Genomic DNA, 25,736 nt, shown 5'->3' with positions numbered 1-25,736 from the left:
AACCTGGCTGTCCCCATCACCCAGCCCCAGGTGACTAAGCCCTACAGGAGGAGGAAGGCGGGGCTACAGACTCAAGAAGGACAGACATATGGGAGTCCAAGACAAGACTATGATCTTCTCATTGATAACTCGGGAAAGGGAAACATGTTGGGGGAGGTCCGGGTTAGGAGTCAGCAGCCAATTATCTTGGCAGGTGGAAGAGAGAGCTTCACTGCGGCACTGTCGGGGGAAAACAGAAAAGGGTGGTAAAAATGCTTGTCCCACAACCACCCGCCCCTGCCCCCGGCCCTCCGCCCGCTGGATTCGCTTGACCAGCATGGGGAGCAGGTTCTCCCTTCATCACCTAGCTCGGCACCTGGTCAACCCAACTCCATAGAGCCCTGATTCCTCTGGATTCGCTTGACCAGCATGGGGAGCAGGTTCTCCCTTCATCACCTAGCTCGGCACCTGGTCAACCCAACTCCATAGAGCCCTGATTCCTGTAGTTTTGAACCCAAAACTGGGACGTTCTTATTACGGAGCAGCTGCTGGAGACCAGCCGTCACTGGAATCCTGAAGTAGGGATATTTCTGAGCGGATTCAATGCTTGATAAGGGGGACGGCAGAACCCTAGGAATCATCAGTAGGTCGGCCTGGCAGATCAGTGCTTCAGAATGACAGGGAGTGCTCCCTCTGGACGCTTTGCTAAGGGTCTGCAGCCCCTTCTGTCTACTGGGCTGTCATCAGAGCCAGGGAGGGACTCTGGAAGCCCCTATGAACGTCAGTCGCCTCTGAGGGACTTGGTTAGCGGCCTCCCCACGAGTCTTGGCGGTGGATGCTTGTTGGACTGAAGCCCAAGGCGGCGGATGCAAGGAAGAGCATTCTGGGTAGAGGGAAAAGCATGTGCAAAGTCCCAGGAGCAGGAGAAGGCACAACCAGTTTGTCCAACCGCCAAGTGCTCGGTGTGGCTGGAAAATGGGGGCGCTTGAGGCTGGAGAGGGGCCGGGGGTGGCAAAGGCAGGACCATGACCCCAGGAGGAAGGGTTCCGGGGCTGCCGGGGAGCCCTGGGAGGGCTGTGAGCAGGTCAACTGTGGATATGGGCCAGGCACCCTCTAGGGCCAGGAGGTGGAACCGGAGAGAGAGACTGGAGGCCCTGAGGCCCGAGAGGAGGCTGGGGCAGAATTCAGGAAGGAGGACAGATGAGGCTGGGGCTGTGGGGCAGAGAGGTGGGGACAGGAGGGGGACAGGGACAGGCTTTGGAGGGGGCTCATTTTTCGGGGCTCCCACAACCCCCGTCCTCTGCCGCTACCCACGTTGGTTTCAGCTGTGCCACACACCTCCCCAGGCGCACTGGAAGCCTTAGCGATCATTTGCTAAGTTCGTCTCGCCCTCATCCACCTCTTATTTGTCCTTCAGCTCCTTTGGAAAACCTCAGACTCCTGCCCAGGCCGGGTCAGGCGCTCCCCTTCCCCCACCCCTACAATACCCTGTGCTGCCTTCCCTCCCCCACGTGTCGCCCTGAAACGTCCTGCTGGGGTCTGAATCGGCTTCCCAATCATACTCGAAGAGGGCGCGGGTCTGCCTAGCCTCCGGTCTCAGCCTGCTCAGCCCCGGCCTCCCGTTAGCTTGGTAAAGGGAGTGGGTGAGGGTCGGGCAGGCGCAGCACTGGGGCCCACCCCGTGCTCACTTCGGACTTCCAGCTTGCACTCGGCCAGGGCCTCCCCCAGCTCGTTGACGGCCCGACACGTGTAAGTCCCCGAGTCGAAGGAGGACGGGCGGCGGATGTTCAGCGTCAGGACCCCCAGGTAGTTGTTCATCAGGTACTTAGGATCTCCGCTGACTTCCACATTGTTCTTCATCCAGACCACCTTGGGCTGTTGAGGAGAGTGGGAGAGGAAGCCGTGTGACAGAGGGTCCCCTGGGAGATGGCAGAATGGGCCTTGGGAGGCAGATTTGGGTTCTCCTTTTGGTTGTGCCACCTCCTAATTTTGACTGGCTGACCTTGGATGAGTCGCTTCTCCTCTCTGACCCTCAGTCTCCTCTTCGGTAAGAGGAAGAGCCCGCTCCTTGTGGCAGCCCATAGGGCCCTGCACGATTTGGCCCCATTACTCCTCTGCCCTCACTTCCCACCCCCTCCTTCCATCTGCTGCACCCACACGGGCTGCCTTACTGTCCCTCAGACACAGGCAGGCTCCCACCTCAGGACCCGGCACTGGCTCCTGCCTCTTCCAAACTGCTCTTCCCTCCTCTTTTCACCTAACCAGTGTGTGCCTATCTTTCCGGTCTCAGTTCCCCTGTCACTTCCCGGGTCCTAGACTGGAACAGGAATGCCCACGTTACCCTCTCACAACTGCCTGCATTTCCCTAGCACACTCACCACCCTTTATAATTTTATAGTCATTTGTGTGACTTCGGATGAATGGCGGTCTCCCCCAACAGATGGGAACTCCTTGTTCAAATCACCAGCACATAGAAAGCCTCTGAAAATGTGTGTTGAATGAATGAATGCATGATGTAAATAAATGAAGCGAATGAATGAACTGAATAAATGAATGGATTGGTAGGGAAATAAATGAGCGGAATGAATGAATGGATGGAGTTAGTGAATAAAGCAGTAGACAGCGGTGATGGCGGAAGTGAAGGAAAGAATCCACGGGATGCCTACAGGAGCTGACGCTAAAAATTGGCAAAAAAATGTGTCAAAAGGGCCAGGCAGTCAATATTTTAGGCTTTTTGGGCTCTGTGGTCTCTGGGTCATGGACCACACGCAAACCATTAACGTGAAAGCAAAATAACAAAAAAGAAAAAGAAAAAAACGTTTTAAAAATTGTTTATCCCCTTGTGGTCCAGTGGTTAGGACTCGGCAGTTTCACTGCCAGGGCCCGGGTTCAATCCCTGGTCGGGGAACTAAGATCCCACAAGCCACGTGGCACAGCCAAAACAAAAAAAATCTTAGAGAAACCGGTGGCAGGCGGATTTGGCCCGAGGGCTGTAGTTCGCCAGCCGCTGGTCTACGTGGGTCCTTGGAGTTCAAGGTTGCAAGTGTCCACATTCCCAGACAGCAGTCTGGAAACCAGATAGGGCAGGAAGACGCTAAGGAGCCCTGCAGGTTTAGACCCCCTCCGCCCCAAAGGTTTCTGTTTTTGAGGGAAGTCAGAGTGTAGTGAGCTGAGACTTGGGCTCTGGTTAGAGCAGAGAGACAGGAAGTGGGTTAAAAGTGAGCAAATCCCACGAGCAGAGAGAGAACTCAGGGAGGAAGAGCCCGTGTGGCGGGCAGGCAATGGGGCTTCACCTTGGTGAAGATTTCCCTACAGGGTTACACATTACACACACTGCGCACGTGCGCGCGCGCGTGTGCGCACACACACACACACACACACACACACACACACACGGCACCTTCGGGTAGCCTCTGACGGCGCAGTTGAGAGCTGTAGCGTAACCAGCCACGACTACCCGGTCAGGTAGAGGCGTCAGGAACTTGGGAGGCGTTCGGAAGTCATGCTCCTTGTACTTAGGCATTTTGAAGGTGGCACCTGGGGGAGGGGTGACACACCTGTAAGGGGACAGATCCTGACTGTCCCCGGACCACCTCTCCTCCAGCACCAGGTGCCATCAACTTTGATTCCAGGGAGGGAGACTGTATATAAAATAGATAACCAACAAGGACCTATTGTATAGCACAGGGAACTCTACTCAATATTCTGTAATAACCTATATGGGAAAAGAATCTGAAAAAGAACGGATATATGTATATGTATAACTAAATTACTTTGCTGTACACCTGAAACTAACACAACATTGTAAATCAACTATACTCCAATAAAAAAAATTTTTAAAAACCGAGAGAGAGGCGGGACTGGGGCTGGCCCCCTCGGAGCGGTGGCAGTGGCCATACCTGTCTTGAGGATCCGGGCCGTGTTCTTGGAGACGCCAGGCGAGTCACTGAGCCCACAGATGTTCTCGCTGTAAACTCGGAAATAGTATTCGTTGCCCATGATGAGGTCTGACACGGTGCAGGAGGTTTGCCGGTTGTGTTCGTAGACGTTGAACCACTCCTACGGCATGGGGGATGGGGAGGGGCCGGGAGAGTCAGGGACACGGACCCAAGCAGGCGCCTCGCTCATAAAACCCACCGTTCCCCAGCAGCTCTGTTCACAATGGCCGGAAGGTGGGAACAACCCAGGTGCCCATCAGTGGATGAATGGACAAGCAAAACGTGGTCCATTCAAACCAGGGACTGGTAGGGGAATTCCCTGGCGGTCCAGTGGTTAGGACCCCACGCTTCCACTGCAGGGGGCACAGGTTCGATCCCTGGTCGGGGAAATAAGATCCTGCAAGCCGCACTGCGCAGCCAAAAACAAAAATCAAACAAAAAACCAGGGCCTAGCACTCAGCCGTGAAAAGGGCTGAAGCACGGATACCTGCTACAGTGTGGATGAACCTGGAAAACATGGTGCTGAGTGAAAGGAGCCAGACACAAAAGGCCACATAGTGTGTGACTGTGTCCGTAAGAAATGTCCAGGAGGGGCCAATCCACAGGGCCAGGAAGCAGATGGGGGGTTGCCAGGGACGGGGTGGGAGGGAAAGGGCAGTGGCTGCTTCATGGACGAGGGGTTTCCTTTTGAGGTGATGAAAATGTCTTGGAACTAAATAGGGTGTTGCACAACACTGGGAAGGTGTGACATGCCACTTGAAAATGGTTAATGCTAAATTTGGCTAGATGAATTTTACCTCAATAAAAAAGAAAGAAAAAGAAAACCTAGGGCTTCCCTGGTGGCGCAGTGGTTGAGAATCTGCCTGCTAATGCAGGGGACACGGGTTCGAGCCCTGGTCTGGGAAGATCCCACATGCCGCGGAGCAACTAAGCCCGTCAGCCACAACTACTGAGCCTGCGCGTCTGGAGCCTGTGCTCCGCAACAAGAGGCCGCGACGGTGAGAGGCCCGCGCACCGCGATGAAGAGTGGCCCCCGCTTGCCGCAATTAGAGAAAGCCCTCACACAGAAACGAAGACCCAACACACCCAAAAATAAATAAATAAATAAATAAATAAATAAATAAATAAATAAAAATTAAAAATAAAAGAAAACCTATTAAAGAGTTCCCTGGTGGCCTAGGGATTAGGATTCCAGGCTTTCACTACTGGGCCCAGGTTCAATCCCTGGTCAGGGAAATGAGATCCCTCAAGCCGCCTGGCACCGCCAAAAAAAAAAAGAAAAAAAATCTATTATGCACCAAATCTCAGCCAAAAGGCTTTCCTCCCTGTCCCGGCCCATTCTCCCACATTTCCCGGTGCCTCAGTTTCCCCAGCTGGGAAATGGGAACAACACACCTGCTCTGACAATCTGGCCAGCTTTTCTCCCCGCAAGCCCACTCCAGCCCGGGCCCCGCTGGTCTCTCACCATGGTTTTCTTGTCGGCTTTCTGGATGAAATACCCGGTGACCTCACTGTTGCCGTCATCCTTGGGGGGTTTCCACTCCACCAGCGCGTTGCTGCCCCACACCTCCTTCACCATCACCTTCTCCGGTGGCCCTGCCTTTTCTGGAAGATGGGGGGGCGTGTTGTAAGTCACCCCAAGCATCCCTAAACGTCCAGTGCCTCACCTCCTCTCCCCTGTCCATCCCCACACCCTCTGATCTCTCTTAGGCTTTTTCCCACTCCGCTTTCCTCCCCTTCTGCCCCACGGCCACCTCACACCCTCCCCGGCTCCAGTCTCTCCACTTTCCCCTGTCCTGGGTCCTCCTCATCTCCTCCCATCTCCTCCCCTCCCCCCTCATCGCCGCCTCCTCCATCCCCTCCCGGCCTGCGGGCCGCGCACCCACGACCCGGATGTGGATGGTGGCCGTGTCCTTCATGTTCTCGATCTGCACGCTGAGCTCGTACTCCCCGGAGTCTGAGCGGGCAGCCTGGCGCACGAAGAACACTGTGTCCAAGTCGCTGGTGTGCACGTGCACGCGGGAGGTGTCTATGGGCGCCCCGCCCTTCGTCCACACCACATGCGGCCTCGGCTTTCCCTGTGCGGGGAGGCGGGGAGGGCGGCGAGGTTAGCCCGGGTCTCGCCCGCAGAAGCTGACCCCCTCACCCCTGCCCCACCCCCCGACCCCAGCTCGACGCACCTGGAAGGGAATGACGAGGTTAATTTGCTCCCCCACTTTGCGGAAGTAAGTCTGGCGGAGGTGGCGGGGCAGCCGGATCTTGGGTTGCTCTGAGGGCACAAACCCAGGGAGGGGCTCAGCGCCGGGCCGAGGAACTCGACGGAGGGACAGACAGACCAGGGGCGATGAGGTTGTCGCGGGAGGCCCTAATGATGACACCAACTTGGTCTTTAGGAGAGCAGAGTCGAGGGTCAGGAGTCCTCACCCACAATCTCCTGGATGGTGACCGGCTGGGCCAGGGTGGCCGGCCGGCTGCGCCCGGCGATGTTGATCCCAACGACGCGGAAGGTGATCCTGGCTCCCGTGGGGAGGTTCTTGACAGTGAAACCACAGCGCTCCACCAGCTCCGTGTTAGCAGGGATCCACTGGTCAGCTACGAGAGAGGAGCGAGGCTGGGGACCTTCCTTCAAGACCTTCCTAGGTGCCCCTCCGTTTGTGTCCTTTCAGCGCCTGGGGCCCCACCGCAATGAATAGCTGCAACGGACATTTCTTGAGCATTTCTTATGACCAGGTTGGAGCTAATTAATGTTGGCTCATTAACTCCTGCCTCCATTCTGTTATCCCCATTTTAGAGACGAGGAAACTGAGGCTCAGAGAGGGTAAGGGATTGGGGGTGGTAGTTACAGACAGCTCCTCGGATTTCCTGCTTGAAAATGGGTGCTTTTCCATCGTGGTTTTATTGCCATGGGTTGGTGAACCAATGTGAGTCAGACCAACAATCAACAGGGTGAACTCTAACAAAAGTATAATAGGTTCTGAAAGACAGATTGGGGAGGGGTGGGCAAGGGTAGGAACTGGGTAAAGAGCGCTGGGAAGAGAAAAGGAAGAAATTGACCAGAGACCACCCGTCCATCATTTACATGCATCCCCAAATTCTGTCATCACTGTATCCCGTCAAAATGGAAACTGTTTTCGCCATTTTTAGATGAGGAAACTGAGGCTTAGAGGCTTGCCCAAGGTCACACAGTTACAAAGTGAAGGGACAGGATTGGAACCCACACCTGTCTGACTTAAAGCCTGGGATACAGTGTCAAAATGATCTTGTCTGTCTCCCCAGTGAGAGGACCATGTCGGAGATATCCCCAGAGCCGGGGCACTGGGCCTGGCATGGACTCAGTGCTCAATACGTGTTTGTTCCGTGGAGGATTGAGAGTGGGATGTGTGGAAATATGGATAGGTGGATGGACAGACAGATGGAGAAACAATGCATAATTAGACGGTTGGATGGTCATATAGGCAAACGGATGGATGGAAAGAAGGGAGGGAGGGAAGAAACATAGTGGTGAAGCGATAGATATATGGATGAAAAAAATGTTACTGGATGGATGGATAGTTAAATGATCCAAAAAATTTTCAGATGGATAGAGAGATGGTTGGATGGATGACTGGGTGGGCAACTGGAAAAAAAGAAGGAAAGAAGGGAGGGAGGGAGGGAGAAATAAGAGGTGAAAAAGAAGGAAGGAAAAGAAGGAAAGAAGGAAGGAAGGATACATGGATGGAAGGATGGATGGATGGATGGATGAAAGATTGGTTGGATGGTTAGATGAATGGATAACTAGACAGAACAGAGGAGGAGCAAAGTAGGTAGTAGATAAATACTTGGATGGATGGATAAAAAGGTATCACTGTATGGAGGATGGGTGTAGGGGAGGGAGGAAGGGAGCGGGGAGGGAGAGAGGGAGGGAGAGAGGACAAGCTGGTCACTGGGGGCCTGGCTTGACCCATCCCATCCCAGGGATTCAGGCAAGCGCAGACAGAAGGGCAGTTCGCTATGGCAGAGATCTGTCCCTGCACTGCCCTATTTGCAGTCCTCTGGACCGGACACCCACTGGGACTCTGTGTGTGCCACTGCCCCCCAGCAGGCCAGACGGGGTAACTCACAGCCCTCCACGCAGTACTCCACCAGGTACCCATCGATGCCACCTGCCCCAATCCTATCTGGGGGCCGCCACTTGAGGGTGGTGGTGGTGTCTGTCACGTCCTCCACTGTCAGGTGCTGGGGTTCACTTGTGGGCGCTGTAAGAATCCACGGAAAGGGGAGGTGGGGTAAATGAGGGCTCAGGGGTCAGAGCTGGAGTCACTGGTCAGGAAAGGGATCAATATGGTGGGCCAGAGGTCAGGGAGCAAGGATGTGGTATCACGGGTCATTAAAACAAGATCTCAAGGAATCGTTAGGTCTCCAAGGGCAGGGATAGGTGTCTGTGTGGTAGGTCAGAGGTCAATGACATATTCGGGGGACAGCATGGAGTCTAGGGTCATAGAGGTCGGTGGCTGTTGTACGGGGTCAGGAAGAGGTCAGGAGGATGCGTGGGGCTGGGGGGTCAATGTCTTGAGTTGTTGGATGAGAGGGGACAGAAGTCAGCGGAGTCAAGGGAGTAAAGGCCAGGGTGTAGGGTTAGAGATCAGTGAAGGGCAGGCCATGGGTCAGAGGTGGACGGGGGCTCGGTGAGGGTGCAGAGAGGAATCACCAATAGGCAAGAAGGGCTTGGTGTTGACGCTGGGCTGGGAGACCCCAATGGCGTTGACAGCAAAGACCCGCATCTCGTAGAGGATGCCCTCGATCATATTGGTGGACTCATAGGTGGTCTCCGGGAAGACCTCGAAGTTCACCTTCATCCAGCGCTGAGAGCCCTTCTTCTTCCGCTCCAGGAGGTACCCTGGAGGCGCCCGCCAGCGGAGAGAAGTGGGAAGTCATGGGGAGGCCTGGGCTCCCAGGTCAGTTGGGGCAGTCAAAGGCACATCAAAAGGTCACATGACTCAGGCCTGAGGCCGTGAATCTTGAGTTGATCTCAGGGTCACAGAGCGGTCAGAGGTCACCCGTCATGGGGTCAGGGATCAAGAAGGGCCACAGGTCATGAATCAGGGCATAAGGAGTCACAGAAAATCCTAGGCTGTTAGCCAAAGTGAGGATTACCAGGTTGCTGGGGAGTGAAGAATGCTAGGGAAGGCAAAAGGGACTGTGAGATATTGAAGACGGAAAACCGAGTTTCCGAGGGTGGTCATTGAGGATGCTAAGGGCTCTTGGAGGTCAAGGAGAAGTCAGGGGACAGGGGAGGTCAGAGGTCATGAGCACCGTGGCACACGGGCACTCACCGGTGACCGGCTGTCCCCCGTCATACTTGGGTGGCTCCCAGACTAGGGTGGCCCAGTCTTCTCCAACCGATGTGACACGCACAGCCTCCGGGGGGTCTGGGACATCTGGGGAAGGGGAGGCAGGGTGGTCAGAGGGCACCTCATGGCCTCGGGGCACCACCCCCTGGCTCAGCCCCCTTGCTCCCCTCTGCTCACCCACAACCTGCAAGAAGATGGAGGCCATGTCCTCGCCGACGGGGTTGGTGACCTTGATGGTGTAGTGGCCCTGGTCAGCTCGTTCCGCGCTCTCAATCACGAAGCTGTTCGTGTCTGCCCGCTTCTCGATGCGGACCCTGCCCTCGGTGCCTGAGAACACCTGAACACAGCCCACCAGATGGCCTTTTTCTACCCCTCTCAAAAGCCAGACCGGCCTCCACCCCTCCCCTGCCCGACAGTCTCCAAAGGCTCCCCGTGACCACACGATGCACAGGCTGTGGACCCAGCACAAGAGGACCTGCTGGGTCTGCCCCCAGCCTCATCAACCCCCTGCCACTGCCCTCCTTGCCTTCCAGACACCACCCTTCATTAAAAACACCAGCCTGTCTCATCCCCAAGATTTTGCAAAGCTGATCCCCAGGGCATGCAATGCCCTGACCCACTTCTCTATCTGCTATACCGTTACCCATCCTTTAGAACCCACCCAGAAGTCGCCTCTTCTGGAAAGCACTCCTGGATGCCCTCAGCTGAAAGTGACAGCCCACTTTGACTGCGATGACAGAATCCTCATAGCTTCTGGTACCTCCCTTTCTCTCAGCCCTGATCGCCCTGAACTGTGACTGTTTGGGCACGTGTCTGCCTCTCTCCAAAAGACAAGGCTCCAGGAAGGCAGGGCCTGCATCTGATTCATGGCTGTATCCTCAATGCCTATGCAAGAGCCTGACATACAGGAAGCATCGGGGGGTGTTTGCTGAGTGAAGGAATGAATGAAGATTGAGTCAAGTCTATCCGTTTTACAGAAGAGGAAACTGAAGCCCGGAGGAGAGAAGAAAAATTGAACTGTTCCAGGGCCTGGAACATACAAGATGAAAATATTTGTTGGATGGATGGATGGATAAGTGGATTGATTCATGGATAAATGGACAAATGGATTAATTACTGGATGAATTCATTAATCAATCAATGAACTGATGAATGGAAAGATGGTTCGATGGATGAATTGATGGATGGCTGGATTGATTGATTGATTGATTGATTGATGGGTTAATGGATGGATGGATGAATGGATGGAGGACTCATCATGTGCTAGGCCAGAACCATGTGATGAACAAATATAATCTCCAATCTTCACAACAACCCTCTGAAGAAGGAATCAAATTCCTCATTTTACAGACAATGAAACCGAAGCTCAGAGAGGGAAACCAGCTTGCCTGAAGTCACCCAGCAGAGCTGAGAGGGAGAAGTCAGGGCACGGGGGAAGCTCCACATACCTCGTCCTCCTTCATCCAGGTGGCGACAGGAGGGGGCTCCCCTGTGATGGACACGTCCAGCCTCAGCTTGTTTCCGGCCACGACCACAACTGAATTTTCTGACGTCTTCCCCGAGAAGTCCAGGTGGATCTTTGGTGGCTCTGGTGGCAGAGGAGAGACTCTGGGGAACTTGGGAGTGGGCAGCTGGGCCCTCCCAATCCCCTCCAGAGGATCTCCTGAGAAGCTGGGTTCCAACAGCCACAGAGAACCAGCAGTCCAGGCCCCCAGCCCCTCCTCCCTCAGACCCAGGAGTCCAGGCTCCCAGCCCCTCTTCCCTCAGACCCAGGAGTCCAGGCCCCCAGTCCCTCTTCCCTCAGACCCAAGAGTCCAGGCCCCCAGCCCCTCTTCCCTCAGACCCAGGAGTCCAGGCACCCAGCCCCCTCCTCCCTCAGAACCAGGAGTCCAGGCCCCCAGCCCCCTCCTCCCTCAGACCCAGGAGTCCAGGCACCCAGCCCCCTCCTCCCTCAGAACCAGGAGTCCAGGCCCCCAGCCCCCTCCTCCCTCAGACCCAGGAGTCCAGGCCCCCAGCCTAAGGACCACAGCAGCCTCTGGTCCTTACCTTGCTTGGGGACATACTCCACCGTGATTTCTGGAGGACAAAGAAGACTGATGGTTAGGTCTATGGGGTCCCTTATCCCACCCTCACACCCCATCACCCTGGGACCTGGGGGGTTGGGAGGTGGATTCAGGCCCATGACTGTCCCTCCTCCCACAAGCACCTGCTGTCACCCCCAGCGTACAGTTAGGGAAACTTAATCCTGAAGGGGGTTGGGGCCTGGGAGGGTGGATGCTGTGGCACCCAGGGGGAGAACAAGGAGGTATCCTCACCCAGGAATTTGAGTTTGGCCGAGAGGGACAGGGCAGAGCCGTCGGGCACAAATGTGTAGTCTCCCTCATCCTCAGGGTGGACATCATCAATCACCAGTCTGTGGAACCTAAGGGGAGTGGGGGGGTGCAGGGCAAAGGTCAGGCCGGGTCGCCCTGGGGACCACCATGGAGAAACATGCTCCTCAATGCGGTCCCCGTGCTCAATGCAATGCTAGTGCCTGGACCCACATCTCGCTCTGCCCCTTACTAGCTGTGTGGCCTTGGGCAAGTCACTTAACCTCTCTGTGCCTCCATTTCTTCACCTATAAAATAGAGGTAATGTTCACAATCTACAAGGGGGTTGTTGCAAGGCATTTAGAAGACTCCCTGGCACCTGGTAAGTGTCCTGTAAAGCATTAAGATTAGTTCTCGGCATTATTGACACCATCAGCAGGCAGGGAGGGGCCTTACACAGAACCCAGAAAAAGTCTACGTCTGCCAAGAGCTATTATCAGGAAATCCATGGGGGCACGATGTTCTGCTGGCATCACAGTGGTTCTCGGCATTCTGAAGATTACCAGGTGTTTATCTCAGGTGTCCACGTGCTACGCTTGGAATTCCAGCCCCGTTTCCCTAGGTAGGTGGCCTCCCCGCCAAAGTTGACTCTTTGCAAATATAGTCACAAGTTTCCCGTCCTGTAGCCGTGATCCTTGCAAAGAGACCTTGCCACCTGTGACCTCCTTTGCCCCATAGGATATAGTGGAAGTGACACTGGGACAGCACTCAGCCCAGCCCTCAGAGGCCCTCTTCGCTTCTGCTCTCTCTCGGGACACCTGTGTCGGCCACGTGAATATGCCAGGACCGGCCTCCTGGGGAATGAGGCGTCCCACGGACCAGAGTGGAGGCAGCCCAGGTGACCCAGATGAGGGCCTGAGGGAGCCCAGGAAGATGGCCATCTGAGATCAGCCAGCCTCCAACCAACCTTGAGACTCACAGTGAAATAAACCCTTGTGTTTTATTGTTGTTGTTTGTTTTGTTTTTTCGCAGTCCTGCATGGTTTGTGGGATCTTAGTTCCCCGACCGGGGATTGAACCCAGGCCATGGCAGTGAGAACAGAGTCCTAACCACTGGACCGCCAGGGAATTACCTAAACCCTTGTTCTTTAAACCACAGAGTCTGCAGACCACGTCCGCAGTCCACTCCGTACCTCCCGACGTGGGTTATGGTGATCCTCTTGCTGGGCCGCACCTCGACCCCGTTCTTGTACCACTTGCCCGTGACCTTCTCATCGGACACCTCACACTTGAACACGGCCTGTTCTGAGGCCTTCACCATCACATCTGCGATGTCCTGCAGGACCTCCAGCTGTTTCTCTGGATGGGGAGGGAAGGAGAGGGGGCCATCAAACTGCGGTCAGTCCACAAAGATTGGCGAACACCCATTATGGGCCAAGCAGTGTCCCAGGTTCTGGGATTCTGGCCGTGAAACAACCCAGAAACAATCTGCGGGCCTCGTGAGCTCACGTTCTAGTGGGGAGACAGGCAGTGAATGGGAAACACATAAACCAATAACTAGAGGGAGTGATGAGGCCTGAGGGATGGCAGGGAGGCCGCAGAAGGCTCCCAGGTAGAGGGCACAGCATGTGCAAAGGCCCTGCAGAGGAAAGCAGGCTTGTTGGTTTGGGAAACAGCCAGCAGGCTGGTGCAGAGCGAGCAAGGCAGATGTGGGAGATGGCACAGGCAGGACACATCCCATGGGCCACGGAGAGCACTTTGCATTGACTCTGAGTGAGGTGGAAACCGCTGGAGGGTGTTGGGAACATGGCTGGGGTCTGACTTACACTTTTTTTTATTTTAGTTTTTTAAATAAAACAATGCACTTGTATGGCTTAAAAATAAAATGATAAGAGTATGTAGATATAGAGCGGGAAATCTCTCACCCAACCACTTCCAATCGCACCAGTCTCGATCCCTTCTCCAAAGACACTATAGCCAGTTCATAGCCAGAAAAGCAAAGACGTACATACAGTTCATTCCCTTCTTTCTTTCTCTTTCTTCCTTCCTTCCTCCCTCTTCTTTCCTTCCTTCCTTCCTTCCTTCCTTTCTTTCTTTCCTTCTTTCCTTCCGTCCTCCCTCCCTCCTTCCCTTGCTTCCTCTCTTTCCCCTCCATACAAATAGTGGCATATTTGCTTCTTCACCTAACAATATATCTTGGAAACCCTTCCAAATCACTAACTAAAAATTGTCCTTTTTTATGGCTACAGAGGGAACTACCATCATTTATCTGGCCTATCAATGACTCGGGCTTTTTTTTTTTTTTTTTTTTTTTTTTTAACTTTTTATATTGAAAATATTACAGACTCACAGGAGTTTGTAAAAATAGTACATAGAAAAAAAAAGGGGGGGAAAATAGCACGTAGAGTCCCATGTACCCTTCACCCAGCTCCCCCAATGGTGACATCTCTCGTAACTGTAGTCCACTGTCCAAACCAGGAAACCGACATGGGTCCAGTCCTGTGAACTAGACCACGGAATGTGTTCAGTTTTCACCATCTGACATTTTGCAAGGATCACTCTGGCTGGAGTCGGGGTTGAGGCACAAGTGTAGAAACAGAGAGAGCAGTGAAGAGACTATTGCATCAGTTCAGGGTATGAGGGGGATGGAGACCTGGGCCAGGTGAGGGCAATGGAGGTGGAGAGAAGTGGTGAGATTCAGGATATCCTTTGAAGGTGAAGCCACCGGGATTTGCTGGTGAATCAAATGTAGGGTATGAGGCAAAGAAGGAGTCAGGGACAGCTCCAAGATTTGGGGCTTGGGCAACTTCGAGCGGCGTGTTGAAGCATGTGCAGTGCAGCTCCCTGCCCCACCGGGAGGCCCCCTACCTTCCACGATGAGCTCCGCCTCACACTGGCCGCCGTTGGTCATGACCTGGTAGTGACCACTATCCTCCAGGGTCACATCCGAGTAGATGAGGATGTGACGCTTCCCATCCTTCTTTAAGCGGTACATGGCCTTGAAGGAATCCTCCCGCGTCAGTTCCACGCCATCTTTCATCCTGGGTGGAGGGGACAGGAAGGGGAGAAGTGAGGGGCCCGCTTAGGCTGGAGTCTGGATGTCAGAGGTGAGTGAGGGGCCAGACAGACGGTCCTGAGCAGGAACCAGGGGTCAGAAGGGAGATCACGAAAAGGAGGAGAGACAAAGGTTGACAGAGGCGTCTAGAATGGATGGATCACAGGTGGGGATTGGGGAGAGAAAGAGGAAGAAGAGGTCACAGGCCACAGGTCTCAGTTGGAGGTCAGGAGACACAAAAAAGGGTCATGGGGAGAGGTCAGAACATGGAGGAAGTTCGGGGTCACAGAGAGATGTCAAATATTGTGGCCTCAGTAAATGGTGCTTCCCTGCTTGGGCCAGTCTTCCCACTTCACTTCTACCTCCTCATCATTCGAACCTCAACTCAATCATCACCTCCTCCAGGAAGCTTTCCCTGACCTCCTGAGTCCTTTTCTCCTATTAAAAAATGGTTATAGCATCAGTTATTGCTCCTCTGCAATATCAATACTTGTCAAAATAGAACTTTGATATTTATTTGTGTGATGACTTTATTAATGCCTGTTTCCGTCTCCAACACACACACACACACACACACACACACACACACACACACACACACACACTCCGCCCCAGCAGTTTGCCAGATCATAAACTCCACAAGGGCAGGTGCCATGTTAATATATATTCTCTCCATTTTCTCTCCAATACATAGAAGAGTGCCACCACACAACAGGTGCTCAATAAACACTTGTTGGATGGGGGAATAGATGTAAGAATGGACGAATGGATGGGTAGATGGGTGAGTGGGTGGACGGGTGGGTGGATGGATGGATGAATCAATGGGATGGGTGGGGAGATGATGGATGGATGGATGGGGAGCTGGGGAGATGGATGGATGGATACATGAATGAATGGTCAAAGGATGGATAATTGGTTGAATGGGTGAATAAATAACTTAAAGAATCAGAAATAGCAGGGATCAGGAAAAAGACCTGGAAGAGGATGGGATGGGGAGAGGTCAGAAGTTTCAGAAAGAGGTCATGGGTGAAGATCAGGATTTATAGAGAAAGGCTGAGGTCTCCTGGAAATTACCAGTTAAAGGTCTGAAATCTTCAAGAGAGGTCCTGGGGCTTCCCTGGTGGCTCAGTGGTTAAGAATCCGCCTGCCAATGCAGGGGACACGGGTTCGAGTCCTGGTCCTGGAAGATCCCATATGCCGCGGAGCAACTAAGCCCATGCACCACAACTACTGAGCCTGTGCCCCACAACTACTGAAGCCCGCGGGCCTAGAGCCCGTGCTCCGTGACAAGAGAAGCCAGGGCAGTGAGAAACCCACGCACTGCAAGGAAGAGTAGCCCCTGCTCGCCACAACTAGAGAAAGCCCGCACGCAGCAACGAAGACCCAATGCAGCCAAAAATAAATTAGTAAAATTAAATTAAAAAAAAAAAAAAAAAAGAGAGAGGTCCTAAAGATCAAGGCTGAGGTAAAGACGCTGTGGGCATCTGTATGGAGATCAGGGGTCAAAAGTCACTTACCACATGACTTGGGCACCCTCTTCTGACACCTCCACTACCATTTCTACCCGGTCGCCCACAAACACCTGCTGGTCCTCGAGGGGTGTGATAATCAAGACTGGGGGTTCTGTGGGGTGCGGGGCGACAGGAGGTCAGTAGTTTCAGGATCCCCTCCAGAGCCCCACTCCCCAAGCTCACGCCCAAATCCCGGCCTCACCTCTGACGAAGACCTCAGTGAAACACTTCTCATCTTTGACGACGACCTCATAAGCAGCATCGTCCGCCAGTGTACACTTGTTGATGGTGAGAATTCGCTTCTTACCAACGTTCTCAAACACGTGCCTGATGCAAAAGTCTCAGCTCAAGCCAGGGCATGGAGGAGATTCTGCATCCACCCATCTATCCTCAGGACAAGCCACTCCCTCTCAGAGCCAAATTGTGTGGGAGGAGATCGATGGTCCAATTTCTAGTATTTAAGTAACCACAGCGGAAATACTAACCGTCCACCCATATCCGTCTTCCTCCATTTAGCAGTGACACACAGCGACCCACCTAGAGAACTACATTTCCCAGCCTCCTTTGCGGCTGGGCGGGCCGCACCACTGAGCTTGGACCAACGGAATGTGAACGGATGTGATGGCATAACTGCTAGGTCATCCCTAATTTTGCGGTGCTTGTTCTAGACTTCTCTCCTTCCAGCTTCCTGTCTGATAGACACAGATGTGCCCATGACCCGCTTCAATCATGCAGATGAGGACAACACCACAAGAAATGGTGTAGCCAAAAAATATGGAACCTGCGTCTAGCTCAATCCGCCAGAAATATCTTTCTCTCTAAATTAATATGTTCTGGGGACTCTTTGTTACAGCAACTTAACCTGTATCTTAATTAACATAATTTTTATCTTATCCAAAATGCTCGTGATGAGAAATTTAGAAAACACAGCCAAGGGGAAAATAATAAAAATAGAACCCATCCATAATTGTATCACCAAGAGATAACAGCTACAAATATTTTGGCCTCTCTCTCTCCAATCTTTTTATATCTAATCTATATGTAGATTAACATTTTGTGAAGCAGAGATAAGCACTATGCTTCTGCACATAACACTAATCTTGAACAGCTTCCCATGTTAGTATAAATTTTAGAATATCTTTTTTAGTGACTGCACAGCACCTTAACATGGAATTGTATGTTTTGGTTATTTGACCTTTTGCTACAGCAGCAAATGCTCCAGTGAACGTCCTTGCAGCTAAATATGCATAACCATGATCATGCCCTTACGATAAATACCTAGACTTGCACAATCTAAAGGTTTTGGGGGGACTTCCCTGGTGGTCCAGCGGGTAAGACTCTGCTCTCCCAATGCAGGGGGCCTGGGTTCGATCCCTGGTCGGGGAAGTAGATCCCGCATGCTGCAACTAAGACCTGGCACAGCCAAAATGAAATATTTTAAAATTAAATAAAGGCTTTTGAATACACTGCCCTTTTGGAGATTTGCCGATTTACATTCCCACCAATAACATGTGGACCTATTTCCTTATGTCTTCTCCAGCTCCAGATTTTATCCGTTTTTGGGGGGGGGCTGCACCCTGGCATGAGGCATACGGGGATCTCATTTCCCGAACCATGGATCGAAACTGCGCCCCCTGCAGTGGATGCGCTGTGTCTTAACCACTGGACTGCCAGGGAAGTCCAGATTTTATCATTTTGTGAAGTTTTTGCCCATCTGGAGAGCAGAAAGACCGTTGGTGGGTTTTTTTGTTTGTTTGTTAATATTTATTTTATTTATTTATTTGGCTTCGCCAGATCTTAGCTGTGGCATGCGGGATTTTTAGTTGCAGCATGTGAGATCTTTAGTTGTGGCATGTGGGATCTTAGTTCCCTGACCGGGGATCGAACCCGGGCCTTCTGCATTGGGAGCGCAGTCTTAACCACTGGGCCACCAGGGAAGTCCCAAGACCGTTGTTTTGAATTGTGTTATTATTATTGGTGGTGGTGGTTGTGTTTGCAAGGTTGAATATGTACTTAGTGAATTAGCTATTGGGTTTCTTCTAACTGAATTCCTGTTCTTCATCGCCTTTGTCTATTTTTCTACCGAGGTATTTGCACTTTTCATATGGATGAGGGAGCGCCCTTCCTGGGTTAAGAGTGGCCAGTCTTATTTCTGGACTCCCTCTCTGGGACTTGGATACCCCCCAACCCAGGGACTGCCCCTCTCACATACTTGCTGCTTGATTTGATTTCCTCGCCGTTCTTGAACCACTTGAGGGGAAGGTCTGGGTTGCTAATCTCTACCACCAACTTGATCTTGTTGCCTCTGTCCACTTGGTAGGCTGGATCCAGCTTCTTCGTGAAGGCTGGAGATTGAGGGATGCAAGAGGGATGCAGCTGAGAGGTTCTCACTGCCTTGAGCTGTCAAGTCTCCCTCCCCAGACCACCAAGGTCAGACAGCCTCCTATGAACTTGGAGGCCCCTGAGAACTGGCATCTCCATTACTCCTCAGATTAGGACCTCCAAAAGATAAGTCCAGGGTTCAAACATCAGATACCTACGATGCTGGAGTCCCTGTGGACAGGGCCCATCTCCCCTCAGACCAGCACTGACCTGAACCCTCCTTGACCTCGACCTTGGCCTTCTTGAGCCGCTTCAGCATGCCCCGGAGGTCAGTGATGCCATACTGGAAGGCAATCCTCTCATACTCGCTCTTCTTTGCCCCTTTCAGGAGCTCCCAAATCTCAGGCGGGATGCCTAGATCATCGTCATCTTTCTTCTTTTTCTTCTCCTCCTCAACCACCTGCCTGAAGGTGGGGAGAACAGGCCGGGGCCACCAGTGAGTGAGGAGGTGAGGGTCTCCCTCTGCCTTCTCCACCCACTTGCTGTGTCACTTTCTCTCTCTGGGGCTGTTATTCCTTATCCTGTCCCACCTGAACCATTGCCCCAGCCTCCTCCCTGGCCTCCTGACCTCATCTCATCCCTTCCGCTCCAGTTGGTTCCCCACTTGGCCCCAGAGGGCTATTTCTGCCCCCACGTCAGATGCCATCCCTTCCCTGCTCAAAACTCCTCCATAGCTCCCCATTGCCCTCAGGAGGAAACCCCAGCAACTCAGCCTCAAAATCACAACCTCACCCTCTGTCCCATCAAACTCCCACCACTATCCAAACCACGCTACTTGCCTTTTCCTGAGCACTCTGGGCTCGCTCCTGCATCCCAGCCTTTGCACAACGTCTTTCCCTGCCTGGACGACCTATCTCCACCTGCTCTTCAATCCTACAAATGCTAGTACCGAAGTTCCCTCCTCCACGAGGCACCCCCTGTCCTGCCAGCAACATCAGTTGCCCTCACTCTGAGCTCTCACAAGGCCCTCGTGGGACCTTCTCTCTGACCACACTAAACAGTCTTGGTCTGTGTCTGTGTCGGCTGGACCAGACCCATCTTCCCAAGGCAATGAGTGACTCAATGTCAGGGAACCAGTCAAACTTCTCCCTGTCCCCTGATCAGGGCCTGGTAGACGGGAGGCCTCAGAAGATGTTTGATGAGTGAGAGAGAGTGAATCTCTGGAAAGAAGGAAGGAAGGGAAGGGAACAAAAGAAGGATAGATGAGTGGGTGAATTTGGGGGACATATGAATATCTGGATTGATGTACAGAGCATTAGGTGGGGAACTGGTAAATGGGTGGAGGGGTCCATGGATGGCTAAGCTGATGGATGAATGGGTCAATGGATGGGTGGGTTGGTAGGGGATGGGTGGCATTAAGATAGGTGGATGGGTTGATGGAGGATGGCTGGGTAAGTGGGTGGATTGATGAGTTGGTGGCAGATGGTTGGGTGAGCACAGTTGGGTGAATATGTTGATGGAAGATGCCTGGGAAGATGGTTGGCTGGGTAAAGACAAACAGATGAATCTATTAGTAAATGGAGTTGTTGGGGATTTGGTTATGGGGATAGTTGAGTGAGTAGAAGGATGGATCCATGGACCAGCAGATAATGAATAACTGAGTGACTGGACAAGCATCATGTAGAATAATATAAATTTGCCAATATTCAACCATTTTTTACCTACAGAATAGCAATTTCATATAGATGAGTCTAACAGAGAGCTATCTGGGAGGATGGGTGTGCCGTTGAAGAGGTGAACAGTTGACAGAGGAATGCCTGGCTAGATGGGGAGGTAGATGAGTAGATGGGTGGGATGTTGGACTCAGTTGAAAGAGAGATACAGGTGCAGATGGATACACAGGTGGGAAGGTGGATGCATGGTAGACAGATGGCTGGTGGAAAGGTGGATAGATGGGTGCCTCAATAGATGGGGAAGTGGATGATGCAGTAGGTGGGTGAAGGATGAATGAATGGGTGAATGAACGGGTGGCTGAGTGTAATGGCCGATGCATGGATAGACAAGTGGGAAGAGGGGGGTAGATGAATGGATATGTGGGCAGATGGATGGGCGGTGGGCAGGTAGGTGGATGGGTAGATCTGTAGATGGATAAATAGGTAGCTGGTTGCCTGAATAGATGAGTGGGCAGACTGATGAGTGGGTGGGTTGATTAGTAGATGGATAAATAGTAGCTGGTTGGATGGGTGGATGAGTGGACAGCCAAGTGGATGGATGGATGGTTGGTTGGGGGAACAGGCGGATGAGTGGGTGAATTGGAGCCTGAGTGGACAGGAAAGTGGATTTGAGGGTGATGGGTTAAAGGGTGGGTAGGTAGGAGAATTGATGGGCAGACTGTTGGTTGGGTGGGGCTGTGGGTAGGGGTGTGGGTGAATGGGCGGATGGGTGAATGGACAGGTGGCTGGGTGGGCAAGGAATGGGTAGATGGAGGGGAGGTAGAGTGTCAGGATGGCAGTGGGGAAGCAACGGGGGACAGGGGGGCCTCACCCACCATCCTTCTCCTCCTTGAGCCCCCACCTCCCCTTTCTGTGCCAGGCAGGGGGGACTCACCTCTTCTTCAACAGGCCGCTGAAATCCAGCTCACCTTTGCCTTCCGGTGTCCTTTCACCCCTGTGGCCATTGAGAGGGAGTGTGAACCCCAAGGAGGTCCCGACCCTCAGACTCACCCTGGGTCCCCACTCCTTGCCCTCCCTGATCCTCCGCTTCTCCCACAGCTGCCCCTCCCAAGGGACACCCTCCCATGGTCCTTGGCACCAGGACATACTCCTGCCCCTCCCCAGGGTCCAGGGTCACTTACGAACGCTTGAAGCTTTCTAGAGTCTGGCCAGCGGCGTCCTGATGGGGCGCTGGGGAGAGGCAATGGGGGAAGGGAAGGTGAGCTCGGAGACAAGGCCTGATCTAAGACCAAGAGCGCCCACCCCGGGCCTGCACAACCTCCCCCAGACCCCTTTTCCTCCATCTCTTGGGCCAGCACATGCTCTCACTTGGGCCTGGACACCCTCTGCTTGTGGATGCATTTCCCTGGCTGCCATGCACCACCCTCTCTCAGCGGCCTGTATCCCCCTCACACCTGGGCCGGCTGGCCCTTCTCCCTGGGGCTGGGCAACCTCATCCCCTGTGCCCTCCATGTTTAAGTCCCCACACATCCTGGGCTGCAGATGCCCCAAAACCTGTACACCCTCAGAGTTCCACACACATGCTCTCAAATCTGTGTAGCCTCCCATCAATCCTGTATACCCTCACCCTAAACCTGTCCACCCTTAGACCCCCCTGAAATAAACAGGAGACAATACAATGGAAATTATACTTTAAAAAACAAAAAACAAAAAAAACCTGGGACACCCTCACTTCCCGAGCCCTTACTGACACTTTCTCAAGCTTGTACACTGTGACCCTGGAATCTACATAACTCACCTCCTAAGCTCCACGTGAACACCCCCAAACCCTGAACCTTTTCACCCCCAAATCTACACCTCCTCACCCTCTAAGCCGGTAGACTGTCTCCCCAATTTTGAACAACCTGAGCCCTGCCTCTCTGCTCCATCTTCCGAAAACCCGTGCCCGCCTTATCCCCACATCAGTACACTCTCCCAACACCTGGCTGACAGATCCATCCCCCCAACCAGACCCAAGACCCCTGGCCCCCACCCCCGCCAGCATACCCTCCACATCAATTTTGAAGGCACAGCTGTCGCAGATGTCCTTGGCTTTGACCTCGAGGCGGTAATCCCCGCGGTCACCCAGTACCACCTTCCCGATGTGCAGCTCCAAGGCGTATACCTGGGGGCCAGGCCAGGGGTATGGGTGCACATGACCGACCCCCAGTGCCACCCCACCTCCCCCAGAGCCCACCTCACAACTCTCTCTGAGTGCCCCCAGGAAGGGCCAGCTGTCTCTTCCCATGCCTGGACAATCTTGACCTCTGGGGGCCTGCGTCCCTGACCCTGAGAGCTCTCTGGGCACGCACACGCCGTGCCCAAGTGCACCCTGCCCTGGCCCAAACATTCTTCCCTCCTGCCCGGCACAACCTCTACCAAGGAGCTCCACACGACCTCCAGCCCTGGCCCACAAGCCCTCGAGTCCCCACAGGGTCCTCACATTGCTGGCAGGGTCGTGGGACTCCTTGAAGGAGAATCGGGCCCCACTCTTGCTGACCAGCTCCAGCCACTTCCCCTTGAACCACTTGATGGTTGGTTTGTCCGGCAGCTCTTTCCCGTTCAACTTGGCCAAGATCACGGCATCCTTTCCTGGGTAGGGGTGGAGGGGTGGGAGGGAATGGCCAGGCAGGAGTCATAAGACTCCACAGAGAGGACTGGGAAGCCGGGAGACCCCAGCCCCGCCTCCCTCAGACCCAGGAGCCCAGCCCCCCACCCGATCCTCCCCGAGGCACCCCTCACCAGCCTCCACCGACACAGAGTCTGGCTTCTTCAGGAAAATGCCGGTGGGCTCCTCAGTGGTGGGAGACTGGTCCTCAGGTGGGGCTTCTGCTCAGGAGACAGGATTAGGGGGTCTAAGGCCGGCCAGGGAGGGGGCGACAGGCCACTTTGGGGGCGGGGTTGAGAGTGAATGAGGGACCCTCTGCTCAGCAGTCAAAGACCTTGGGGGCACAGTGGCTTCTCCTGACCTGGGAGAGATCACGCGTCATCCAGGTAGCTGCGTGACCAGGTTCCCCGCCCCTTTGGGCCTCAGTTTCCCCATCTGTGAACCGGATGGTCTTAAATGGGGCTTTGAGGTAGAAGAGGGTAGACTGGGGCGTTCAGAGCTGGGCAGGACTCGGTGATGAATCAGCCAGTTGCTGGGGGCTTGAAGGCCAGGCTGAGGGGCTAGGCTCTGTCCTGGAGGCACTGGGGAGCCAGGGAGGGCTGTGAGCAGGGGAGGACGGTCAGCACTGGAGCTGTGGGAACGGTGGACTAAAGGAGAGAGAGCGGGAAGGTGCAGAGGGGCCGGGGGGGGCTGGGGGATAAGGTGCCAGGTTCTGCCCGGCCCTCTGGAACACCATCTCACCTTTGCGGGGCTCTGCAAGAGCCTCTTGAGGTGGCGCTTCCTTGGGAGCCGGTTTGGTGGCATCTTTGTCTGCGGGGGCACCTTTGGCCGCTGTGAGGCAAGAGATGTTCACAGTTGAGCACCACGTGCTCAGCGTTCTCCTCTTCCAGAACCCAGGAATGCATGTCCCTGGGCCCCTCCTCCTTCAGAATCTGGAGTCCAGCAGTCCAGGTGTAAATTTATCTCTAATCCCAGAGTTTGTGAGATCCGGTTTCTCCTTGCCCCAGGCAGGCCATGCCCCATCTACCCAGGCCACCAGCCTCTGACCTTTTAGGACTTGGTGGTATAATTAGCTCTTCCCCTGGGCTGGAAACTGGATACTCGTGCTGACCACAGCATCTTTCACCCGCCCTGCCTGCTGGCGCCTGGCCCGCTGGGGCCCCAGCTGCAGCGAGGGGCTGGACCACCATCCCTCAGCCTGGCTGGTCTTGTGCCAGCGGACTGGACACCCCGGGAGGAGGGGTCCTCCCTGGGGGCTTGTGCCTCCTCTGTTCACTGCCTCATAGAGAGAAAGCCCCATCCCCATATAAAGAAATGCCTCCAGTCCCATTCAAAGAAGGGCCCCAAAACTGCACATAAAGAAAGGCTCTCCAGACTCTATATGGAGAAGGTCCCCTAATTCCTACACGGGGAAGCCCCAATTCCCATTGAAATGAGGTCCCCTCAACCTTGTACAGAGAAGTCTCTCCTCACCACACAGACAGGAACCCCTAATATCTAGGCACACAAGGACCTCATTCCCCTGCCGCGAAAGGCCCCAATCCTCACTCAGAGAAGTGACCCCAGTCCCTTCCCAGAAGACCCCATCCCCAAATGTAGAGGACCCCAAACGCCCTGCAAAGACTCCGCAGTCTACAACCACAGGACTCCCATCCTCAACGACAAAGAAGGGACACAAATTCATAATCAGAGAATCTCCATCTGCACCCAGAGATAAACCCCCAACTCCCTACAGAGAAAGGAACCCCTACCACCCCACAGGGGTGGGAGTCCCCTGTGGGAGCCCCTTGTGGGAGTCCCCCCCCTCCCACCTAACACAAGTATGGGACCCTCCCATCCCACGCAAGGAAGGGAGCTCCTCCCCACACAGAGAAGTCACCCCATTCTCCCAACCCCATGGAGGGAGAAGCCCCCAATCCCCATTCAGAAAACAGAATTGCATCTCCACATAGGGAGGAAGTCCCCAAATCCACCTGGTTTTTCCTCAGGCATGTCGGCGGATCTGCTCCCTCTCCTCTGACCGCAGCTGCGTCCCGATGGGCCTTAGGGAGGACAGGTGGGCCCCCGGGGGAGCCCTTTAAGGAGTCCAGAGACTCCCAGGAGGCCCTGGGAGGCATCAAACGCGCCTCCCCACCCTCCCCTGCAGCCCCACATTCCGCCTGTGTGTTCTAAAGGGCGAGAAATAACAGCTGGACAAGGAGAGATGGCTGAATGCCAGGTCCCCAGGGAGGAGGGGCTGGGGTTCCGACACCTGGGTCCGAGGGAGGACGTGCCGGAGGCGGGGGACTCCCGGGTCTGAGGGAAGGGGGCCTGGGGGCCTGGACTCCTGGGTCCAGGTGCAGAAGGGACCTGGAGTCCAGATTTTTGGGTCCCAGAGAAAGAAGGATGAGGGCCTGGACTCTTGGGTCCTAGGCGGAGGGACAGTAAAGGACTGGGGTCTGAAGTGGGTGAGGGCTCTGAGCCAGAACTCCCGGCATGGGGGTTGAGGATGGTGGGGAAGACAGGGTATAGAAAGCCATTCTTAGTATCTGCAAGTCAGGAGTTTTCGGGAAACCAGAGCCGGGAGGGAGGGTCCGGTTTCCCAGGGTAGGCAGGATGGCCGCGGGGGAGGCGGGGGGAGGTCTCTGTGCCCGCAGGGAGGGCACTGAGGGTCGGGGACTCCGGAGTCCCACCCCCGGGCGTGGGCATACATGATGGCTTGGGGCCCCGGCCACCTGGGACCCCGGATTGGCCGCGGCCCCTCCTGGGACCGCGCCCTGCGGGCTCCCCGCGATGGTTCCCGGAGCGGGCGCGGCGGGCACTGGAGGCGGGGGAGGGGGCGGGTGCCCCAGCTGGGGCGGGTGGGGAGACCGGGAAGGCCCTGGAGGGCTGCCCAGACATTGGCGCCCTTCCCGGCAGGGGTGCCTGTGGCTTTCCGAATGGGGGTAGTGGTGGCCGGACGCCGGGTGGGGGGAGGTGAAGGAGATGAGGGGA

The 25,736-nt window shown here is 54.4% G+C and overlaps 1 protein-coding gene across 1 annotated transcript; it reads right to left on the bottom strand.

Annotated features, from left to right (window-relative positions):
* Positions 1–95: 95 nt before the first annotated feature.
* MYBPC2 (myosin binding protein C2) lies at positions 96–24,843 on the bottom strand. The gene is made up of 28 exons (XM_007179925.2): positions 24,737–24,843; positions 23,505–23,594; positions 22,898–22,984; positions 22,599–22,747; positions 22,163–22,280; positions 21,298–21,346; positions 21,051–21,110; positions 18,714–18,907; positions 18,334–18,466; positions 16,324–16,448; positions 16,128–16,233; positions 14,424–14,596; positions 12,749–12,914; positions 11,563–11,669; positions 11,294–11,323; positions 10,696–10,835; positions 9,425–9,584; positions 9,230–9,334; positions 8,605–8,793; positions 8,018–8,152; positions 6,342–6,509; positions 6,098–6,186; positions 5,800–5,995; positions 5,383–5,522; positions 3,879–4,038; positions 3,380–3,516; positions 1,668–1,854; positions 96–219 (listed from the first exon to the last, which is right to left on the bottom strand). The coding sequence occupies exons 1-28, from the start codon at positions 24,753–24,755 to the stop codon at positions 209–211; spliced, it is 3,423 nt and encodes a 1,140-aa protein (XP_007179987.1). The 5' UTR covers positions 24,756–24,843; the 3' UTR covers positions 96–208.
* Positions 24,844–25,736: the final 893 nt, after the last annotated feature.

Source organism: Balaenoptera acutorostrata, chromosome 19 (assembly GCF_949987535.1).
Source record: "Balaenoptera acutorostrata chromosome 19, mBalAcu1.1, whole genome shotgun sequence".
NCBI classification, from domain to species: Eukaryota; Metazoa; Chordata; class Mammalia; order Artiodactyla; family Balaenopteridae; genus Balaenoptera; species Balaenoptera acutorostrata.
This window is presented reverse-complemented; position numbering and strand designations above follow the sequence as displayed.

Excerpts from the sequence above, each read along its gene's own strand:
- MYBPC2 (XM_007179925.2), bottom strand. Across the intron at positions 11,670-12,748 it reads ACCATAACCCACGTCGGGAG|GTTCCACAGACTGGTGATTG; the intron begins GTACGGAGTGGA and ends CACTCCCCTTAG. Across the intron at positions 5,523-5,799 it reads CATCCACATCCGGGTCGTGG|AAAAGGCAGGGCCACCGGAG; the intron begins GTGCGCGGCCCG and ends CCCATCTTCCAG.